The 21,238-nt window shown below is 44.6% G+C and overlaps 3 protein-coding genes across 3 annotated transcripts in view; 2 read left to right on the top strand and 1 right to left on the bottom strand.

Moving 5' to 3' along the window:
• Positions 1-2,554: 2,554 nt before the first annotated feature.
• Positions 2,555-8,241, top strand: LOC128769618 (elongation factor 2-like). Its single transcript, XM_053883504.1, has 14 exons — positions 2,555-2,736; positions 4,136-4,350; positions 4,530-4,711; positions 4,772-4,983; positions 5,508-5,683; positions 5,748-5,853; positions 6,073-6,325; positions 6,385-6,580; positions 6,644-6,767; positions 6,839-7,081; positions 7,151-7,504; positions 7,571-7,753; positions 7,819-7,951; positions 8,042-8,241. Exons 1-14 carry the CDS (start codon positions 2,734-2,736, stop codon positions 8,233-8,235), a joined length of 2,574 nt encoding a protein of 857 aa, XP_053739479.1. The 5' UTR covers positions 2,555-2,733; the 3' UTR covers positions 8,236-8,241.
• Positions 8,242-8,559: 318 nt separating this feature from the next.
• Positions 8,560-11,929, bottom strand: LOC128769620 (BTB/POZ domain-containing protein 2-like). Its single transcript, XM_053883505.1, has 9 exons — positions 11,366-11,929; positions 11,179-11,298; positions 10,783-10,939; positions 10,579-10,684; positions 10,255-10,452; positions 9,992-10,184; positions 9,831-9,918; positions 9,614-9,760; positions 8,560-9,450 (listed from the first exon to the last, which is right to left on the bottom strand). The coding sequence occupies exons 1-9, from the start codon at positions 11,884-11,886 to the stop codon at positions 9,289-9,291; spliced, it is 1,692 nt and encodes a 563-aa protein (XP_053739480.1). The 5' UTR covers positions 11,887-11,929; the 3' UTR covers positions 8,560-9,288.
• A 1,436-nt stretch (positions 11,930-13,365) lies between these two features.
• Positions 13,366-21,238, top strand: part of LOC128769105 (protein unc-13 homolog A-like) — a 25,129-nt gene continuing 17,256 nt past the window's right edge. Inside the window, exons 1-8 of the mRNA XM_053882419.1 lie at positions 13,366-13,630; positions 17,466-17,495; positions 17,615-17,714; positions 18,671-18,788; positions 18,936-19,059; positions 20,047-20,117; positions 20,185-20,239; positions 20,649-20,678. Coding sequence (XP_053738394.1) covers positions 13,609-13,630; positions 17,466-17,495; positions 17,615-17,714; positions 18,671-18,788; positions 18,936-19,059; positions 20,047-20,117; positions 20,185-20,239; positions 20,649-20,678 — 550 coding nt within the window. The 5' untranslated portion in view covers positions 13,366-13,608. The remainder of the gene's footprint in view (positions 13,631-17,465; positions 17,496-17,614; positions 17,715-18,670; positions 18,789-18,935; positions 19,060-20,046; positions 20,118-20,184; positions 20,240-20,648; positions 20,679-21,238) is intronic.

Here is a 21,238-nt window from a genome sequence, read left to right as displayed (position 1 = left end):
TAACCGAGTCCAAATAAAAATCCAATTTAAAACACTCATACAATAGAAACATCTCAACAACAGAGCTGCAACCCCGCGCCCTGGCAAAAACACACAATAATACTAATAATAAACAGAAGAAAAAGCTGAGGATGGAAGCAAACAAACATGAATGAGACGACTCAACAAAGGAGGAACAGACGCCAGCTACAGCGGATTTTGTTTTGTTGGCCCCTCGCATTCCAGCAATGATTGGATTTTTCTCAGAACAACAAATTGTCCATCCTGACTGAGCAACTGTGGAGCTTCCTGTTGCCTATCACTCGCCTCCTCCTGCGATCACATCATCCTGGCAACAAGCCCGAGCCGCTCATATCTTTATAGCTGTCATTAGCTCCATCTGTTTGCTGCAGGTCTGTTATTCTTCGTGTTAAATTATGTAATGTGTTCTTAGAGCTGTAAAACAATGAGCTCACTGCTGGTCACATGACCATGGGGCGGCGGGGGGGGGTCATTCAAGGGGTCTGGTATTTGGGGGACGGAGAGAAAATAAACTTCATTAATTATGAACTCTTTTTTTTATTATTCTCTTCCACCACTTGAAAGAATGGAGAGCAGCACAAACAACTGATACCATCTCAACATCTCGGAGGAGCCGAGGCTCGCTCTCTTTTTAATTAATTCCTGGAGATACGTGTTAGACAGCAGCGCAAACTTGAGACCTGACACGCTCTCGTCGTCTCCCGACTGCCTCAATACTCCGCGTGTGTAAAATGAATGACTCCCATGAAGATGCTCGGGGGACTGTGACGCCATCTGGTATTACAGACGCGAATTTTTTGAGAATTCAAGAAACCCTATTTTAAGAAGTCGCTCCTGATTTAGGTCACAGGGCTGTTTCTGCACATATAGCTGATTTAAAAGAACCGTAACAACCCAAGCAGACATTATCAGCAGTGCCAGCAGTATAGATTTATTATCTTTATTGTTGTTCTTTCCAGAGATTTGACCTTGTCTTTGACCTTTGACCTTTGTCTCAACGTGCATTCAAGTGTTATCGCCCTGGACACTTCCATTCGCTTCTTTGAGTAGATAAATAGATACATGTACATAAGTGTCAGAAAAAAAACAGTTTCTATACATTGCAGTACATGCAGATCTGCAGTCTTATATAAGAGGTACAAGTGAGCCACAATGCTTTAGTGACTCTCAGTCCACCAGCTAATAAATGTATATAGGAGGGCGCTTATCAGCAGCTTAATGATAATACTGATGTTCTTAGAGTGAGATTGTGGGAGGATGTCAGCATGACACAAAAGAGAGAACTGAAAGCTACGCAGCTTTGGATATAGAGAGTGTTACATGTGGGGAATTTGGATGTGGACTGAAATAAACTGGTTGACTTGGAATAGATTTGTATTAAACTGAGCTGCACCTGAAATACAAACCCGTTTTAAGCGGATCATGTTACTGGAAATTGTTTGAATTATTTCTGTTTTATGTTTAAGATAATTTCTACAGCGTATTTTATGGATGAGTGCGTCATCTGGACCGAAATATAGAATGAAGTGCCCATCTTCTCTCGGTGTGGGTCTCTAGCACCCTCTTTTGGTCATATGTCAAACTGCAGGCAGCTGTTTCTTTTTTTTCCCAGACGAATTTATTTTTATAGATTTTGCAGACGCAAGTCCTGATGGGAAATGCCGATACACTGAAGATGAATTTGTATTGGGCACTTTGGTCATATAATAGAAGTCAAAGGGAAAAAAGAGACAGACGGATTGATTGTTTTCAAATTAAATCAACGAGTCTGCACTTTCTTTAAAATCCATAAAATCCAAGGCAGTTTTATTCCTGTCTGTGTTTTGTCTTCCCATGGAACGTCAATGGTCATTTTTGTTGTTTTTAGTACGTTTATTTTCATATTGAACTTGTGATTTTCTGCTGCTATATTGTGTACCTCGATTATTACTGATTATTATTAAATATTTAATTCAGATTTTGTTTTTATTCTATGCATAGTCTTAAAGGTATTGTGTATGCCAAGTACTCCTACTACTTGTGCTGCCACTGCACTAAAAGAAACGTGGAAACATGAATTGTTCAACTTGAAAATGTTGAAAAGATGAAAGACGAAAGATGAATCGATGTGTGTCAGTCATGTGCTTCACTACCAAAACACGCTGAGATGTCAAATCTACGAAGTGTACCGTTCAAGAAACACTTCATTATGGTTAGTTGCTATTTTATTTTCCTTCAATACTGAGAGTAGTGAAATTTTAGTTGGATTGGAAAGTTGACAATTTGTATTACAATGCGTTTCATAAAGCACAGTACAAAAGTATGTCACCTTACTTACAAAAATATCGTGATTTTATTGTTGAAACGAAATGAGTCACATTTTTTTTCACTAAATATAAAAAACACACCAGAGAATAGTTTAGAGAGGTCAGTACTTTTGCAGACTAGTTATTGTTTGTGTTGATTAAACACAATAAAACTCGACAAACACGATAAAACGGTGATTTTAGTCAAAGTGGTTTCAGAACGGAGCCCAATAAATAGGTCGGTGTTCGCCCCGTTTGGCTTAGACCCAGGCTGTGTACTTACCAGCAACGCCCCCTAGTGGCTCTGCCCTTTTCCCGCAGTGGAGCAGCAGCTGCAGCAGGACCGTCTCTCCAGACAGAACCAGGACTTTCTGTCTTGTGTGTTCTCGAACAATCCCCTCATCGAGACGCAAGAGCCGCCGCCAACATGGTGAGTCAGTGCTGCCGACTTAACTCAAGCACGCCTCGTCATCTGCTAAACGAGTGAAACAAGAGGACAGAAACGTCGATGCTCGGTTGTTTATTGAGGTCAGACGAGGACTGAAAGGTGCGTGTGATGTCCGGTCCAACATGCGCTGCAGTCGGCTGACCGAACCGCCGAGCCGCGCGGCCTCAGTCACGGCCAAAGCCTCCGGAACCACCTGCCCACCCGCCCGCACCGACACCGAGCGCTGACATGGCGAATGCATATGATTTATTCATTTACTGCGTCACAGCAATACGACGTAAAGATGAAACACCTTCCAGTGCAACATTGTGTAACCGCGGTGTTGGGCGTCAGGAAATGTAGCCCCCTATTTACGTCATTAACCGGAGTGAAATTACAGATGATGACTCGGCGTGAAAGTAAAGTCCGTCTGAAACTTTACTGACATTTAAATGACCCTTCAGTCGCATCGACTCCAACGCTTCTAATGACTGGAGATATATATATATTAGTGCTGTCATTTTAACGCATTAATTCGAATCAATTTAACACGTTAAAAATTTAACGCAATTAATTATGAGTATCGACAGTGGCGAGCTTTGGCCCATTGAAGGACCCATAGAGGCGTGTTATACTTCTATTATTCATTTTTGAATTGCTATATTGAGCTTCAGTGCCTGTTTGAGACAGCCTTATTTTATTTCAGAATTTTATTTACTTAACTGAATCGCTGTATTTGTATTGCATTTTTGAAAACAGCCTTATTTTCTTTATTTAACTGTATTGCTTTGTTTGTTTTACATTTTTGAATAATGCACCTGGCCTAACTGGTTTGCGGATGTGCTTGACCTTTACTTTTGGATTTCATTTATGAAGCACAGTTCACCAATAAAAAACTTTTCTCTTCTTACTGTATTCAATTGATTAGTCATGCACCACAATTTTTAATATCCTAGAACTCAAATTCTTTATCAGGAGACCTTAGCAGATATGACATAAAAAATGCGATTAATTCAATTAATGAATTACAAAATCCTGTAATTAATTTGATTTTTTTTAATCAACTGACACCTCTAATATATATATATATATATATATATATATATATATATATATATATATATATATTACTGTTGAAAAACAAAAGTCATTTTGTTTCAACAATAAAATCAGTATATTTTTGTACTTAAGGTGATATACTTTTGTACTGTGTTTTGTAAAACACATTGTAATAAAAAAAACAATATATAGAAAGGATGAAATATATATATCTATATCTCTCTCTCTCTCTATATATATATATATATATATATATATATAATATATATAAAACGTTCTGATTTTCTTTTTGTCTTTTTTTTTTTTTTTGTCAATGTAACTATCCTCTTTCCCTCCTCGACAGGTGAACTTCACAGTGGAACAGATCCGTGGAATCATGGACAAAAAGTCCAACATCAGGAACATGTCAGTGATCGCCCACGTTGACCACGGGAAGTCCACTCTGACCGACTCCCTGGTGTCTAAAGCCGGCATCATTGCGTCAGCCAAAGCCGGAGAAACCCGCTTCACAGACACGCGCAAAGATGAGCAAGAGCGCTGCATCACCATCAAGTCCACGTAAGTGCTGCAGGAGAGCTGAATCATGGTCCACTGCTGACCATTAATATCACAAAATAACACCGGTATTTTGGGACAAAACAAAGGCTATTGCGAAACTGAGGTTAATATGTATAGGAGGTTACAGCTGAGCTGGCAGTCGATCTAAGAGCCATGTTCCCTGCCCTCCTGTTTCTCAGCGCCATCTCCATGTACTATGAACTCAGTGAGAATGACTTGGCATTCATCAAGCAGAGCAAGGACGGGAACGGCTTCCTCATCAACCTGATCGATTCTCCCGGTCATGTGGACTTCTCCTCCGAGGTCACAGCTGCACTCCGGGTGACCGACGGAGCGCTGGTGGTGGTGGACTGTGTCTCAGGTAGGAGTCAGGATCACATCCAACCACCACATCTTTTTTTTGAAACTCGTCCTCCGGCAGGCGTGTGTGTGCAGACGGAGACGGTGCTGCGGCAAGCCATCGCCGAGCGCATCAAGCCGGTTCTGATGATGAACAAGATGGACCGGGCCTTGCTGGAACTCCAGCTGGAACCAGAGGAGCTCTTCAAGACCTTCCAGTGCATCGTGGAGAACGTCAATGTCATCATTTCCACCTACGGAGAGGATGAAGGGGGACCTATGGGCCACACCATGGTGAGCCATCTTCATACGCGATCATCATTCGCTAGTTCGATGAAAATAAGACGTCTGGCATTTCTTAGTCCAAACTCTGGAATCGATATCTTCTCGTTTTCCATCTTCTATCGCTCATTCAAGGTTGAGTCGTGGGGGCAGCAGCCATAGCAAATACTCCCGGACTTTCCTTTCCCCTCAAATGACCACCAGGTTTCATGCAGAAACACAGACTAAGCAAGAGTCTTTGCCCCAGGAAGGAGCTTCTTAACTGGCTTCTCTCAATGTGGGAGAGCAGTGCTTCTATTTGAGTCTGCCTGCGATGACTGAGCTACAGCCAAAGCCAAAGCCAAAAGCTCATTCCACTTGCCACTTGTATCTAGGGTTTTATTAAGAGGTTTGCCTTTTGCCTCATTTCCTTCTTCACCACTTCACGCATCTTGTCATGAACAGGACCTCCAATTCCTTGAGGAGGGATCTCTCCTCCGACCAGGACAGGACATCATTATGCTTGTCACAGTGAAGTGTCTCTCCTTTGTCTCCAGATCGACCCTGTTATCGGCACAGTGGGTTTCGGTTCCGGTCTCCACGGCTGGGCCTTCACTTTGAAGCAGTTCGCCGAGATGTACGTCAACAAGTGCGCCAAAAAGGGCTCTTTAATGGAGCCCTCAGAGAGGTGCAAGAAGGTGGAGGACATGATGAAGAAGCTGTGGGGCGACAGGTGACTGGAACGTTTGTGAACCTCAGATATGGAGAAGTGACTTGAGTCTGTGTGTTTCTGGTAGATATTACGACCCAAGTAATGGCAAGTTCTGTAAGACAGCGGAAGGATCTGAGAGCCAGAAGCTTCCTCACACTTTCTGCCACTTCGTTTTGGATCCAATCTTTAAGGTGAAGATCTCTGTGGCTCACCTAAGCTAGAAGCGCACCACAGTGTTGGTCATGGAGTTGAAAGGCAGATGAATCTATGCTAAGAAAATATGTAATATACAAGTAAACAAATGCTTTTCTTCTTCCCATTGCCGCACATACGCTCTCACTTCACTTGATGCGTTAGTAGATTTTTTCCAATTCTTCAAAGGGAATTTTGAGTAAGATATGTTCTCGCAGGTGTTCGACGCCATCATGAATTTTAAAAAGGACGACATTCAAAACCTCCTCACCAAGCTGGACGTCAAGCTGGACGCGGAGGACAAGGAGAAGGAAGGGAAGCCGCTGCTGAAGGCGGTGATGCGGCGCTGGCTCCCGGCCGGCGAGGCCCTGCTCCAGATGATCACCATTCACCTGCCGTCGCCGGTTACCGCACAGAAGTACCGCTGCGAGCTGCTCTACGAGGGACCTGGAGATGATGAGGCCGCCATGGGTGAGTCAACCTTCGGCAACCTGTCTACGCATCATCTTTAGCTTGAACGATCCTCCCAGGTATTAAGAACTGCGACCCCAAGGCTCCTCTGATGATGTACATCTCCAAAATGGTGCCCACCAGTGACAAGGGTCGATTCTATGCTTTCGGTCGCGTCTTCTCCGGCTCCGTCTCCACCGGACAGAAAGTTCGGATCATGGGACCGAACTTCAGCCCGGGCAAGAAAGAAGATCTCTACGTGAAAACTATCCAGAGGTCTGTTTACCAAGCTTCAAACAATAAACTGGTCGCTGTAATAAGAACCTTCCTTCTGTGAAGGACCATCCTCATGATGGGCCGTTACGTGGAGCCCATTGAAGATGTTCCCTGCGGCAACATTGTGGGTCTTGTTGGTGTAGACCAGTTTCTAGTGAAGACTGGGACCATCACCACCTATGAACAAGTACTGTCTTCATCCTCTCCTAAGTTTTCATGTGTAGCAGCCTTCACTGTTTAGTGTGGTGGTCTCTGCAGGCCCACAACATGAGGGTGATGAAGTTCAGCGTGAGCCCGGTGGTCAGAGTCGCGGTGGAGGCCAAGAACCCAGCTGATTTGCCAAAACTAGTGGAGGGTCTGAAGCGCCTTGCCAAGTCTGACCCCATGGTGCAGTGCATTATTGAGGAGTCTGGCGAGCACATTGTAGCTGGAGCTGGGGAGCTTCACCTGGAGATCTGTCTGAAGGACCTGGAGGAGGATCACGCCTGCATTCCACTGAAGGTGCAAGGAACTGGAGGGTCCCTTCGCCTAGATTTTTACACTCAAATATTTCCTGTCTCTCTGCTCCAGAAATCTGACCCGGTGGTCTCATACAGAGAGACGGTGACCGAGGAGTCGGACCAGATGTGCCTCTCCAAGTCTCCCAACAAGCACAATCGTCTCTTCATGAAGGCCCGACCTTTCCCAGACGGCCTGGCCGAGGACATCGAGAGGGGGGACGTGACGTCGCGACAGGAGATCAAGTGTCGCGCGCGCTACTTGGCGGACAAATACGAGTGGGAGGTGACGGAAGCCCGCAAGATCTGGTGCTTCGGTCCTGATGGATCGGGAGCCAACCTCCTCATAGACGTTACAAAGGGGGTCCAGTACCTCAATGAGATCAAAGACAGTGTGGTGGCGGGATTCCAGTGGGCAACAAAAGAGGTGAAGTCAGTGACGTCGCTCGCATCGTAGCTTTATCTTACGTTCAGTCTCTTTCATTCTGGGAAGGGGGTGCTGTGCGAGGAGAACATGCGAGCCGTTCGCTTCGACATTCATGATGTCACGCTGCATTCTGACGCCATCCACCGGGGTGGAGGGCAGATCATCCCGACAGCCCGCCGGGTCCTGTACGCCTGCCAGCTCACCGCTCAGCCTCGACTCATGGAGCCAGTTTACCTGGTAGAGATTCAGGTGAGTTAAGAATGAGTCATATTTGTTTTTTTTGTTATTTCACACTCATTCGCTGCTCCTTTCAGTGTCCAGAGCAGGCCGTTGGAGGCATCTATGGCGTGTTGAACAGGAAACGTGGTCACGTTTTCGAAGAGTCACAAGTGACAGGAACTCCCATGTTTATAGTCAAAGCCTACCTGCCTGTCAACGAGTCCTTCGGTCAGTACTCGACGGTTTCTCTGAATCATTTTAGCCTCTTGAATCCATGAAGTTCCGACATTCAGTCTCGCCATTTTGTTTTCGCTGTAGGTTTCACTGCCGACCTGCGCTGTAGCACCGGAGGCAAAGCCTTCCCCCAGTGTGTGTTTGACCACTGGCAAAACCTCCCAGGTGACCCCAGAGACCCCACCAGCAAACCCTTTCAAGTCGTGGCTGAAATTAGGAAACGTAAAGGGCTGAAGGAAGGAATCCCCGCCCTGGATAATTACCTGGACAAATTGTAACATTCGGTTCGGGAAAAAAAAAAAACAGAAAAACAAAGAACACTTCCCCTGTGAGCACTTTAAAAAAACACTTGCACAGTAAAATAAAGCGCTTCTTTGAAACCATTCCACTGCTTTAGTGCAACAATCGAAGCAAAGCACTTTTTAAATTGATTTCTATCTCACATGCATCACTCGGAATGGTTGCACACCTGCAATAACAGGCCAGAAAAACCATCATGTCAAACGCTGGATCGAACCTCGTGAATGTAAACAAATAAAAACATTTAATTCATCTGCACCTTGTCTTCCTTTCCTTCGACATTTTAAATAAATACAATAAAAAAAAACAGTCAACATTTTACTCACTCTTTAATCAATAATTAATTCAACTCACATATATAATGTCAATAAATGCCACTTAAACATACAACCTTCAACTGTCCACACGAGTGAGGCAAGCCCCTCCCTCTCAAAAACCAAAGCCAAAAGAGTAAGTGTGCATACAGAAAACAAATAAACATATGCAAGGCCCAGAAGTGCAAGTTTTTTTTGTATAGGCAACTACCAAGCAAAGACACAGAATATCACAGAGTGTACTGAATGTAGATTTTTGTATTTAGAAGATAAATATGAAGCTCATGTGTATTATTGAAGGGTTCATGATGGCTATGAGACTTGCGAACATGAAAGTTACAGTTGGTGGGAAACAACGAATTGCTGCTCCGAACAGTTACTGAGCTCTTTACTTGGCAATTCTATGAAAACTACATTCATACATTGGCCTTGAAACTAATGCTGTGGTGTACGGAACAGTGGAATCAAACGGCTTCATGGTGGACATCCACAGCAGAGAAATGTGTCAGACTCCGCCTCTCGCTTTCCTCTCTTTATGTAATGTCCGCTTCCAGTTATCACTACGACACACAGATCAAATGATGCTACGCAGAGAAGTAGTGACATATAAGGAGGAAAGTGTACGACGTCTGACAGATTTGCCCAGAGTTTGACTGCTAAGGTGCAACCCTGAAGTGGGGTCAGGCTGTCACGCTGGATGAAGACCATCGGCAGTGACTATGTGTAGAAGATGACCTCGGGAATCTGTCCGTCCTCTACTGAGGTGCCGTTGTTGTTGCCTGCCGCGTAGCAGAAGGTGAAACAGGTCTTTGTGCCGGTCGTGGATGACTCGTGGGTCACCTTCCGCATTCCCTTTGTCCCGTAATGAGAGTCTGGACCCTGGAGGACAGACACAGGTGAGGATGAAGACATGAGCGATTGAGATGGCAACAACTTCAACAGAAATAAAGTATCAAGAAGTTGAGTTAAAAAAATGATTAGGTTTCACAAACCAAAATCACCTTCTGACATGAAAAATGCAGATGAAATTCTGAATACAAACCTTCAGTGTAGCACAGGCAGTGTAATTGACGTTGGGTAGAATCTCCACTGGCTCCTTGAACATGACTCGGAAGGTGTTGGCCGAGCCGTCGCAGCTGAAGCCGGTATCGTTCTGGCCCAGGACCGTGTTGCTGTCTGTGTGGATGATCTGCAGAGGAAAGATGGAAACCACAGTTAAAACACAGGTGACAGGAAACAAGTACGTTCTCACAGCTTACCTGGATATTAACTTGGTAATCCGTGGGTCCATGTATAGACCCATACAGTCCAAAACCAACAACAAATATCCTTCTGTTTACAGAGAACCTAGAAGGCCAACAGGTGTTAATGTTTAATGTGCATTATTCAATTCAGGCCTGTGGTATGAAGAGTTATTTACCGAATGCGGTCACTTGTGCCGCTGTAGCCCCAGCGACTCTCCACTTGTCCAAATCGTGTGATGCTACATTCCTTCCCGCGGAGGCAGCAGCGAGGCCGATCAATGAAATCTACTCGAGGTTTAGGGTTGACTGTAAAGTGAAGGAAGAGGCTCACGACCTCTCTATCGGTAAGAATACTGGACTGAGCTGGACCTGCGGGGACGGAGACACAAAACATTAATAATTCAAGAAACCACTTTGTTAGCGGTGTGATTTACTCCACCTGCAGCAAACTCCTCAATGGTCATGAGAGGGAAGCGGATAAGTGTTAGGGCTTTTCCAAGAACCTTGCGTTTGTTTTCCGGTGTGGGCTGGAGCTGCTGTCTATGAGCTTCTGCCTCCGCCCAACGAACCGCAGCTCCAAAAAGACGCACCTCCCTCACGCCGAGAGTATCTCTCTCTAAAACCGCCACAAGAGTATCTACGGGGGGAGGTGGAAAGTCAAGTTTAAAGCGTGAAAATAAACATTAAAAATCTGTTCTCTTAGGAAATGCATTTCCTTTATTCTCCCTACAACAAAGGCAGGATGAATCAGCAGACGGCTCACCTAAGTCTATGTCAGTAAAGCCCTCAGCAGCCAGCGCATCCCCTGTGTTTTTATCAATGTTTTCTAGACAAAGACTGGCAAGTTGTGGCTCATCAAACAGTCGTGCCTGTCACATGAAAAATAAATAAATAAAATTGTATATATATAATGATTTGTTCCACATTCAAACACAATCCCTGATGTCATGCTTCTGACATAACTGACCTGTGTGAGTAGCATAAAAGCATTGTCTGCTCTCAGGTTCTTCTTCAGAAACTCCACACAGTGAGCCTCCAGTGCCGGCACTGCATACTTCTTAGCTGTGTATAAAGTGGTCATGACTGTCTCCGGACCGATCTGGACTTCATCAGAGTACAGAAACCTGAGGCGAACACAGAAAACATCACTTTGTTATCGCTGATTGTGACTGAAGTCAGGGTTATCGAATCAGTGACAGCAGTAGTCACAGGAATTGACTAGTTTATCTGTGACCTTTTATCACAATCTTACAAGCTACGAATTACAATGGAATCATTGTGATTCATGATCCAACACTCCAATGCGTAGCTGTGTGCGTAAGACATAACATAACAATATGGAGTACAGTCAATCGGTGCTTACTTTAACAGGGCCAGGAACGCAGCTGGCTCCACATCTGGAAGCTCTATTTCAGTAGAAGTCGTTGCCATCCCGCCGTTAAACATTGCATCAAACACTGCACTCCCCACAGCCAGAACAAACCTTGCAACGACAATTCAAAATGAATACAGTTCAAGCGGTAAACAAGAGCCTGGCCAGTCATTCTTACCTGTGCGCAGGGATTCTTTGGACGCCCATCCCTTTACCCACCAAAAAGTGAACATCGCTGAGAACCTCGTTGTTAAAAAGGAACGCGAACCTCTCCTTCACGGTGCTTTTTGTCGCCTGCCAGTTGTACACGGGTTCCCTGTACACCAGCACGGAAGCGGCCGCGGGAGTTGATGTTGGAGCGGCCGCTTGGGTCGCGTTAGAAGCCGCTATTGTTACCATGTTGGACGCCGGGGTGGACATGGCTGCAACCGCGGCGGCGCCGACCGCAGCGGGCTGCTGCAAAGAGCTCTGCGCAGTCGGTGGAGCTCCGGTCGAGATGCCGTTGCTGTCGCCGCCGCCAGGCCCCAGCTGCGGGTTGGGGCGCCTGGCAGCCCCCTGCGCTCCACCGACGGACCCAATCGCTCCCCCGTTGGATGCTGGCACTGAAAATACGCTGTTGCTAGGTTGACTGTTTCCCAACGGCCCGGGACCAGAGAAATTAAGGCAAGGAGGCCTGCCACTGTTGTCTCCGGCTGCCATTTTGGACTTGTCGTAGGCGTAAACAACACACTTATTCGTGGTTTCATTCTCAGACAGTCAATAGGATCCATGGCCTCTCCTGCCACCCTGTGTATTTAATTGGTATTACAGTGCAATTGTTGATACACTTATTTAAGAATTTATCAAAACACGTCAGGCGTGATAGCACTTTATTCGTTAATTCTTCTTTATGTGTCACCGAAAGGAATCATTTTATGTATTTCACAAGTACGTGCTCTATTCGATTTTTGAAAGAATACATTCCAGTCCTTTCACCTGGAAGAACAATGTACTCATCCATCTCTCACAACTGCAGTGATAAAGTAAACACAGCCCTAAAATTAACATAGCAACATTTGTCTTACCTCAGTCAAAGGTTAAAAGGATTTACCCATTGGACTTCTGTATTATTGTATAGTATAGTATAGTATAGTATAGTATAGTATAGTATAGTATAGTATAGTGTAGTGTAGTGCAGTGTAGCGTAGTATAGTATAGTATAGTATAGTATAGTATAGTATAGTATAGTATAGTGTAGTATAGTATTGTATAGTATAGTATTGTATAGTATAGTGTAGTATAGTATAGTGTAGTATAGTGTAGTGTAGTGTAGTGTAGTATAGTATAGTATAGTATAGTATAGTGTAGTATAGTATAGTGTAGTGTAGTGTAATGTAGTGTAGTATAGTATAGTATAGTATAGTATAGTATAGTGTAGTGTAGTGTAGTGTAGTGTAATGTAGTGTAGTATAGTATAGTATAGTATAGTATAGTATAGTGTAGTATAGTATAGTGTAGTGTAGTGTAATGTAGTGTAGTATAGTATAGTATAGTATAGTGTAGTATAGTGTAGTGTAGTGTAGTGTAGTATAGTATAGTATAGTATAGTATAGTATAGTATAGTGTAGTATAGTATAGTGTAGTGTAGTGTAATGTAGTGTAGTATAGTATAGTATAGTATAGTGTAGTGTAGTGTAGTGCAGTGTAGCCTAGTATAGTCTAGTCTAGTATAGTATAGTATAGTATAGTATAGTGTAGTGTAGTGTAGTGTAATGTAGTGTAGTCTAGTCTAGTATAGTATAGTATGGCACAGTGTAGCGTAGTGTAGTATAGTATAGTATAGTGTCGTGTGGTGTAGTATAGTATAACACAGTATAGTATAGGACGGTACAGTATAGTGCAGTTTATTCGAGGAGCATCAACTACTGATGCTTGGTTCCGTCATCAGGATTTGCCGTGCGTCCATTAAACCTCTGTGTCTTCCGTTCAGTCTCTGTATCTAAACTATGATCCCGACACTGGATGATTCACGCCACTGCAAATGAATGGCGCTGCATCCGCCGCACGGGTTTATGAGCGCATGAATGGTTCGGACCGCTCTCCTCCGCTCACCTCTCTCTCTCTCTCTCTCTCTCTCTCTCCACCTGCTCTTCATTAACCAGTGTGACGTCAGAGCGGCGCGCGGCGACGCTGCTGCTGAAACAAGATGGCGGTGCGCGCAGGAGGAGCCGCGGCAGTACGCTGAAGCAATGCAGAGGAGGAGACGAGGGGGGCGAGGGTACCACTCCTGTCCTCCCAAGGAAGCGCAGCTCCTCAGAACACGAGAAGAGATGCTCATGCAAGTGTTCGCTTGGCGAGACTTTTCTCCGGTGAGCATCATATAAAGGCGAACCGCAACACCACGGAGAAGAGGTGGAGGACGCTCCCGCCTCCACAACAGAGATGTCCCTACTATGTGTGGGAGGTAAGTGAGGAGATTTCTCATGTTTCACTCTGTGATAACTGTCTCGGCTCGCATCCGCGCCTGAAAGTCCGGCGGGTTTTCTGCTGAATAGCCATTTTTTCATCGAGCCGCCCGAGCACAAACACTTGTTTTTATCTCTTGTCATCATGAAAAACACTTTTAATAACCTGCGTATGAATGACACGCGTGAGTGTTTGACCAAACCTGCTCAGTTCCTGCCCTGTATTCACGATGGCACATGCGGGCGCGTCATATCAATTGATTTCTGTAGTAACTTGCCGACAATAAGTGGCACTACGTGTCCAGCCGTGTCGGTGTGTGTGTGTGTGTGTGTCCTCCTCCTGTTTATTCATGCGAGGACATGCTGAGGAGGAGGGGGCGAGGAAAAGCCCCTGCCGCTGCCGCACAGCTGCCGCCGCGCCGCTGTGCTCGTGAGGGAATACGCGTCGCTTTTTTTTTTTCGGGGGAGCGCGTCATTTTGCACGCTGTTTTTCCTCCAAGCGATGCGTCATCTCTTCCCACACGACTCCACGCAAAACACCTGATGATGCCGAGCTGCCATGAATAAGCAGATGCTGAAATTGCTCATGATGCCGTAAAACACCTGCTTCCGGTTTGGTTTTCACCAGCACTGATGATGTGTTTCTCTGTTTTCGGTGGGAAGAAAAAACCCTTTCCTTGCTGAATGATAAAGACGGAAATTGAGTTGTAAAGTGCGCCAAAGTTATGCATAACAATAATAACAATAATAAAAATTCAGAAGCACCATTTGTTTAAACACAACAGTAGTTCAAAATATGAACTACTGTTTGAAGTTATAAAGCCAGTTCCACTAAAGTATTTAGCATTTTTTCTCAGTGAGTCTTGTTTGGAAGTGTATTATACGGCCAATATTTCATTAAGTGAATCCAATAATAGCAGCTTTTGAACTAATAGCACTTGAGAGAGGTTTGGATGTCACCTTTTCTTCATTCTTCTAGCTACATTCTTTCCTTCCGTTCTTCCACTGAAGGAACTTGAGTTGTTCCTATGTGTCATGACGACCCTGAGCGCTCTTCATTCACAAACGCAGACTGTGGTCGTCTGTGGTGTGGAGAGTCTACGAGAATTGGCAGAGAGCCTCCCTTCTGTTCCCGTTACATCATTCATGCTTACCTGACTGGAGCTATTCCTGGCCTCCGCAGCACTTGTGCCCTCTTAAAAAGGCTGAATTTAGTTTGTGCACCTGCCAGCAAAGCAGTATTTTTCATCTTAAGACGCTTCTCTAGATGCACAACATGCATTCTAATCCACTTTGCAACGTTTCTGGTCAGCAGCTGCGAAGACAGCTGCAGATCTGTTTATCTCTGCTGCTTCTGAAGTCTCTAAATCATGTCCCAGACCGTGGCAAAAGTTCCCCCTGCCAGACCTCATTTCACATTCCTTGACAGTTCAAGTTGAAGGTTTCGCTGGATTTCCCGTCGGGCTTGCTTCCTTGGCATTCCGCGCGCTTCCCCCCCAAATGAGAATGTGCTGTGTCAGAGCGACCGCCTGCATTTTGATCAAAAATACATTTGGCTGAGCATCATATCTGGGTCTCAGGTACTGTACAGCGGCTTCTATAATTAAAGCAGCAGATTTATGGGGAAGGTTTGTTAATCCGATGGTGATATATGGTTATAGCTTTGACCTCCTTTTTCTGGATCTAGGCTACTCACCATCACCTACATTTCAGCCCATCGATTCTATGTTACAACCCTTCACATCACGTTGTTTATAGGTTACAGGCAGGCGTGCCGGATACATGATGACGGCCTCCCGTCCACTTGGATACACGCAGCTGCTACGAAATATAGTTCAAGGAGGCAGTTTTTCATCGCCACTCGCTCTGTCACAGGGACTTCTCGTGGGCTATTATTAAACTTCAACCTTCCGCCGCTGAAAATCCAATTCCTTTTTTATTGATCCTTTTCAAGTGCTAATATATATCTAGTGCTGTTTCAGCTCTAAAATAACGCGCAATGTGACCTCCACTGTTGAGTAAACAAACGTGATGGTGGCTGGTTTTATTGTGGTGAGGCTCAAACTGAACACCTGAAGTAGCTCTACGTAGGAAAAAATCCAAATATGCTGAGTGCCATAACGCAAGCAAAAGTTATGAAACAGATCAATAAAAACGTTTCTCTTCCAATTGATCTTATCACTCGGTATGGCAGCAGTGCAATGCCGGTGTTCACAGTCATTTCTTAAGCATCTTGTGTGCATAAAAATAGATTTCCATCCTCCGTTAATGGAATAATCTGCTGTATTTATTCCTGGTGGACAGTGACTTCCTGGGCAGAGGGATTAGTTTCAAATTAAGTGGACTGTCTTAACAACTTTGAAGTGAATCACTGTAGGTGTGGAAAATATTTCTGCTGCAGTTTACTGATTTGTACTGTGGAATCTAGTGCCAGATAAGCCCATTATTTGGAGCCAGAGAATCACCTTTTTGAGCTCCAATTGTTTTTGGCTGCGGAACACCGAGCCACCTCTTTCTCGCAGGTTGACTAATCTCTGACTAATGAGAGGGTGTCATCAGGAGAGGAGTAACTGAGGACGCGTGATGAAGGGGATTGTGGGTGGGACGCATTTCAGTTTGGCTGGAATAAGATTTTTTAAAGGATTTATTAATTTAGAAACAGAAATCGAAACACAATAAGACAGATCTAGTTGAACGTCTTTTATTTTCCCACGTTCTTTCACACAATAAACGGCATCTAATGTCTTCTAATATTCAAGAAAATCAATTGATATTATTGTTATCTCGCCTCTGCTTTCCATCAAACATTTTCCAGCCACTATTTTAAGTCATTGCTATTTAGTTCGAGTTCTCTCCTTATACTAGAACTGCACCTAAATTTGAGGGTCGACTAGTCACTGACTTTCCGAAACGATTAGTCGACTGAAAAGCAGCATGTAAATTATTGTCTATTGTCTACAAATGTTCTTATCCAACTTAATATTATGTATATTAATATTCTCATTAAACTTAATATTAGTCTTGTGTCCATTGAGAAACACTCACATATCCTTGACATTTTGGGTTGCGTTGGTCCTGGAGCCGCAGCTCCTTTCTTAGTAGTCACTGAATGCACCATTTCCCAAGTCATTCATCACAAACCAAAACTAGAAAACATGTGTGGTTAATGCTACTGGCATCTAATGCTGCCAACAAGGCAGTAAAATAGTCTGCTTCTTAGTTTGGTTGCCACAGAAGAGCTGGTGATACTCTGACGGCAGAGTTCCCTCCAAACACAAGATGAGTAGTACTAGAGTTTTGTTCTGAACAAATGAGAACATCCTGGCCGCAGCATGCTTGTGATGAATGTGGGAGGGCTGTGCATTTGTTGTGTGTACTTTTTAAGCTGCGCAGAACATACAGATATTCTCACTCCTTAATGGCTTTGGAACATCTGCTCTCCGATTTATGTTACTTTAGTAAACAGAGTACTGCGCCCTGGAGGGAAATTGGTTTAGATTCCGCCGGCTGCGCAATTTATACCACCTTTATGTGCTCACACATGCCGTCTTCGTGATAGGGATGTGTGTGTGTGTGTGGTGAGAAGAGGTGGTTAGTAGGACATAAAAAATGCATGCGTGCGCTACGTCAGAGCCGGTGCTGCAGCGAAAGTGCTGGGATTTTCTAGTGAAAAAAAAAACCCTTGTGTTTTATTGATGACACCATCAGTGCAGGTGCTGTGTTTAGAAATAGTTTAGCAGTGATTTTGAGGAGCAAATCTGTGGAGCGAGTGTACATTAATGACAACAGATGGTGGACCTGTGTGTGATCTTGCTTCTCTCTGTGCTCCCACAGTGAAGAAAGCCAAGCTGGATGGACCCCAAGGTAAGACTGAGGTGGATGAGAGAGAGGGGCGGGGCCTGAAGAGAAGAAGCATTACCTGATTAAAAATATATGATGAAGGCTTTTGTCTGTAATGCATTCTCTTTTCCCCCCTCTCCCAGAGAAGTTCAACACTTATGTTACTCTTAAAGTGCAAAATGTGAAGAGCACAACCATCGCTGTCAGGGGCAACCTGCCCAGCTGGGAGCAGGACTTCATGTTGTGAGTCTTTCATCTTGTTCTCCTCCTCGGCTCGCGCTCTCACTCCCTGCCTTCCCATTGATCCTCGCCAGCCAGCTTCCTGCGTCTCTACCTCCAGTGCTTTGTTTCTTTTATCTCCTGCGCTTTCTAAAACTTTCCTCCCTTCCTCGCTCGCAGTTTCATCCCCGGCGCCCTTTATCACTCCACTGCTTCTCATAGACTTTCCTCGCCATGTCTGCACGTCCTCCCACAACAGCCGTCTCCTTCAATTTTTCATCAACTCTCCAGTGGCCATTCTGCACCTCTCATCCTTTTTACTCAACCTTGCTTCCCTCCCAGCATCTTCCCTTTGTCACTTCCTTTTTCCCTGGCTCCTTGATCTTCATCTTTTCCACCCCGCCTCCTCCTACACTGCTCATCTCCAGCCCATACCGAGCCCTATTTCCCGTCTCTTTCTCTGTGCTCTCGAGGTGTTACTGTCATCCATTTAAATAAGTTTGTTTGAGCTGGCTTCAGTGGGATCACTGGAGTGAAATGCAGAGCGATCCGGCGTGGAATGTATGGCTGATAAATGAAGAAAAGCGTTTAGGACGTGGGCCGCAGAGGCGGGATGACTGCAGAATCCGGAGCATTAGTATGATGTTCGGAGGCGTCGAGCTTTATTGCAGGGTTGCATCAGTGAGGCCGTTACGTAATGATGGGTTTCACCCAGCCGTCCCCTCCTTCACACTCTTCCCATTGCCTTTAAATGACTTTGCCCCTCGACATCCCTCCTGCAGCACAAGTACGTGTGCGATGGAAAATACAAGCTTCCGTTTCTTTATTAAAGCTCCCTTGAAATCACCTCCTCTCCTCTTTTTTCCTTTCATTCATTCATCCTGTCCGTTTTGCACCCCTCTACCTTGTGAATTCTTTATGTGACCTTCCAGTCGATGCCTCACTCTGCCGCGGTGCTTGTTCTATATTTAACTTTCTAGTGAGATCAACCGCTTGGACCTGGGCCTGACGGTGGAGGTGTGGAACAAAGGGTTAATTTGGGACACAATGGTCGGCACCGTGTGGATCCCCCTCCATAGCATCCGGCAGTCAAATGAGGTTTGTCATCAATTGTATGTGGGAAAAAAAGTCATGCTCGGTCACTACTGCTGCGTTTATTTAATAGTTTGTGCTGTGTTGGAGAGTGTTTGGATGGTGGCAAGATGGATAAAAAGAGCCAGCACTATTGTTCTCCTGCACCAACAGGAAGGACCGGGCGAGTGGCTCACCCTGGACTCTCAGGTCATCATGACTGATAATGAGATCTGTGGCACCAAAGATCCCACACTCCACCTGGTGCTGCTCGACACGCGCTTTGAGCTTCCTCTCGGTGAGATCAAACATCATTTAAAGGGGGGAAAAAATCAATTTCTCTCCTCAATTAGAGTCTGTGGCTGGTCGGTGGGGGTGTGATACTATGAAAAATCGTCCACGACATGAAGTGAATAATTAAAATCGGCGACTGCTTTTGCCGTGAGCCGTGATGGATGAGCATCGGTGTAATTCATCTTGGGCTGATAATCAACGTGACCTAGTTTTGCAGTGAAACGTTTGGAGCCAAGTGTGATTTCTCCTTTCCACTGATCAACCTCTCCGCTCTCTTATTGATTTGGTGTCATTTTCTGTTTCCTCTCTCGGGTCAATACTGTACACCAGACACCTCTGTTTGTGGCCCTGCTCGATAAAAGGCGTAACACAGTCGACTCTCCTCGGCTATTCAGCGTCACAGGTCCAGTTCTGTGCTTCAATGAAAACAGTCTCCAGTATCGAGGTGGAATAAAAATCACCCACTGTCCCAGTGAAAGAGTTACAACTTTTATAATGTTACTTGTGTGATAAATACATGCACCTTGTGAACTATAGATATACAAGTTTTAACCCATTTTTTTGACTACTCTGTCCTCTGAAAGCATGTTCAGAGTATGAGTTAGAAAGTATGTGACAAGATTTTATTTTAGTTAGAAGATAGTGAGTCCCACTTAGAATCATTCATAAAGCACGATCAGTCGCCAGACAAAAGTGTAAAAGTAAATAAAAATGTAATGTAAGGGTGTCAAATAGTTTCAGTTTGTCATCTCAGTTTGCTTATTCATATCATTATAGAGTTCTTATCATCGAATAAACCATTATTTCACCATTTAAAAATGAATATTGTTGTTGAATAACTGCCAGTAGTTTTAAAATTTATGAAATGTTTTCAACAATTCCCCAGGCCTAAAATCAAAATGAACTCAGGCACCCTGTATATAATTGTGTAATTGCAATAATAGGGTTAAAGGCAAATGTTGGGAAGCATTTTCAACCATTTGTTTTTCAGATATCCCTGAGGATGAGGCTCGCTATTGGGCCAAAAAGTTGGAGCAGCTCAATGCGATGAGGGATCAAGACGTAAGTTGCGTGTAATATTTACATGCATTATTCAATAGAGCTGAATTTAGTGAATTTTGTTGCACAGTACTCGTACCAGGAAGAGCAGGAGCGTCCTCTCCGTGCGCCAGGCTCCCAGTGCTGTAAGTAACCAATCATGGTTTGTCCAAAGCAGTTAGTTAGTGCTCAACATGAGCGTGATGTGTTCAGCAGCTGAGATGTAATTAGATTGCTCCAGCTCAACATGGACATTATGTGTGTAACCACACTCGGGTCATAGTGTGTGAGGGGGTAGAAGGTCCTGAGCGGATGCACTGAGAGAGATCAATAATGGCATCAGATGTCTGGAGGCACACTTGTCCAGGATGCTTTCAAGCATCAGCTTGGTCTGCTGAGTCAGCTGTCTGGACCAGGTTGGAAAACTTGAGACTCAGCACTTGCACTACTCGCTTCCTTTGCTCCATTTGGGATTGTGGAAACATAAGTGTGTGTTTATGCTGGGACACCGGCGTTGGTCATAATCGATCCTGACACCATTTTCTTTCATTGCAGGCAATTGGAGTCTGTGGGGAGACCAACAGAGTGAGTGCACTTCAGACCGGGCCTGAAACAGCACAGGGTTTGGAGGGGAAAGAAAATATATCACACTGAAGCGCGAGAAATTCCTTTCATGCTTTGTATTTGTGCAAGGAGATACATTTGACTGCCTTATTTCCTCCCATTGAAATTTTGAAATGGATTCACTCTAGTCTTATACAGTGGTACCTCGATTCTCGACCACAATCCATTCCAGACGGCCGTTCGTGAAGAATTGTTCGAAATCTGAATCGATTTTTCCCATTACAATGAATGGAAAAAGAAATAATGCGTTCCAAGCCTTAACATTTAGGAGTGAATGTAGAGTGTCTGCTGCAGGTGCGCTGTTCCTCTATGTGTTTGGCCGCTGCATTATACAGAATAACAAAGCGCGTCGTGGGTCCGCTGATCAGTCCGCGCACGTTATGCTTTTTCCGGCTTTTTTCGGGGGCGTTCGAGTACTGGATTGGATGGAAAACCTAGAAATTTTTGTTTGAATTCCTGGACGTTCGAAAACCGAGGTACCACTGTATATCATCTACATGCTACCAGCTAATGTAAAGAGA

Source organism: Synchiropus splendidus, chromosome 13 (assembly GCF_027744825.2).
Source record: "Synchiropus splendidus isolate RoL2022-P1 chromosome 13, RoL_Sspl_1.0, whole genome shotgun sequence".
NCBI classification, from domain to species: domain Eukaryota; kingdom Metazoa; phylum Chordata; class Actinopteri; order Syngnathiformes; family Callionymidae; genus Synchiropus; species Synchiropus splendidus.
Note: the sequence above shows the minus strand (reverse complement) of the source record. Positions and strands in the feature narration are given on the sequence as shown.

What these genes read in the sequence shown, in the direction of transcription:
- LOC128769618 (XM_053883504.1), top strand. An exon ending in GGTGGTGGACTGTGTCTCAG is followed by an intron (nt 4,712 to 4,771) that starts GTAGGAGTCAGG and finishes GTCCTCCGGCAG; the next exon opens with GCGTGTGTGTGCAGACGGAG. An exon ending in ACGCCTGCATTCCACTGAAG is followed by an intron (nt 7,082 to 7,150) that starts GTGCAAGGAACT and finishes TCTCTGCTCCAG; the next exon opens with AAATCTGACCCGGTGGTCTC.
- LOC128769620 (XM_053883505.1), bottom strand. Translation starts at nt 11,886, where the DNA reads ATGGCAGCCGGAGACAACAGTGGCAGGCCTCCTTGCCTTAATTTCTCT. An exon ending in CATTGAGGAGTTTGCTGCAG is followed by an intron (nt 10,185 to 10,254) that starts GTGGAGTAAATC and finishes CCGTCCCCGCAG; the next exon opens with GTCCAGCTCAGTCCAGTATT. An exon ending in ATTACCAAGTTAATATCCAG is followed by an intron (nt 9,761 to 9,830) that starts GTAAGCTGTGAG and finishes TTTCCTCTGCAG; the next exon opens with ATCATCCACACAGACAGCAA.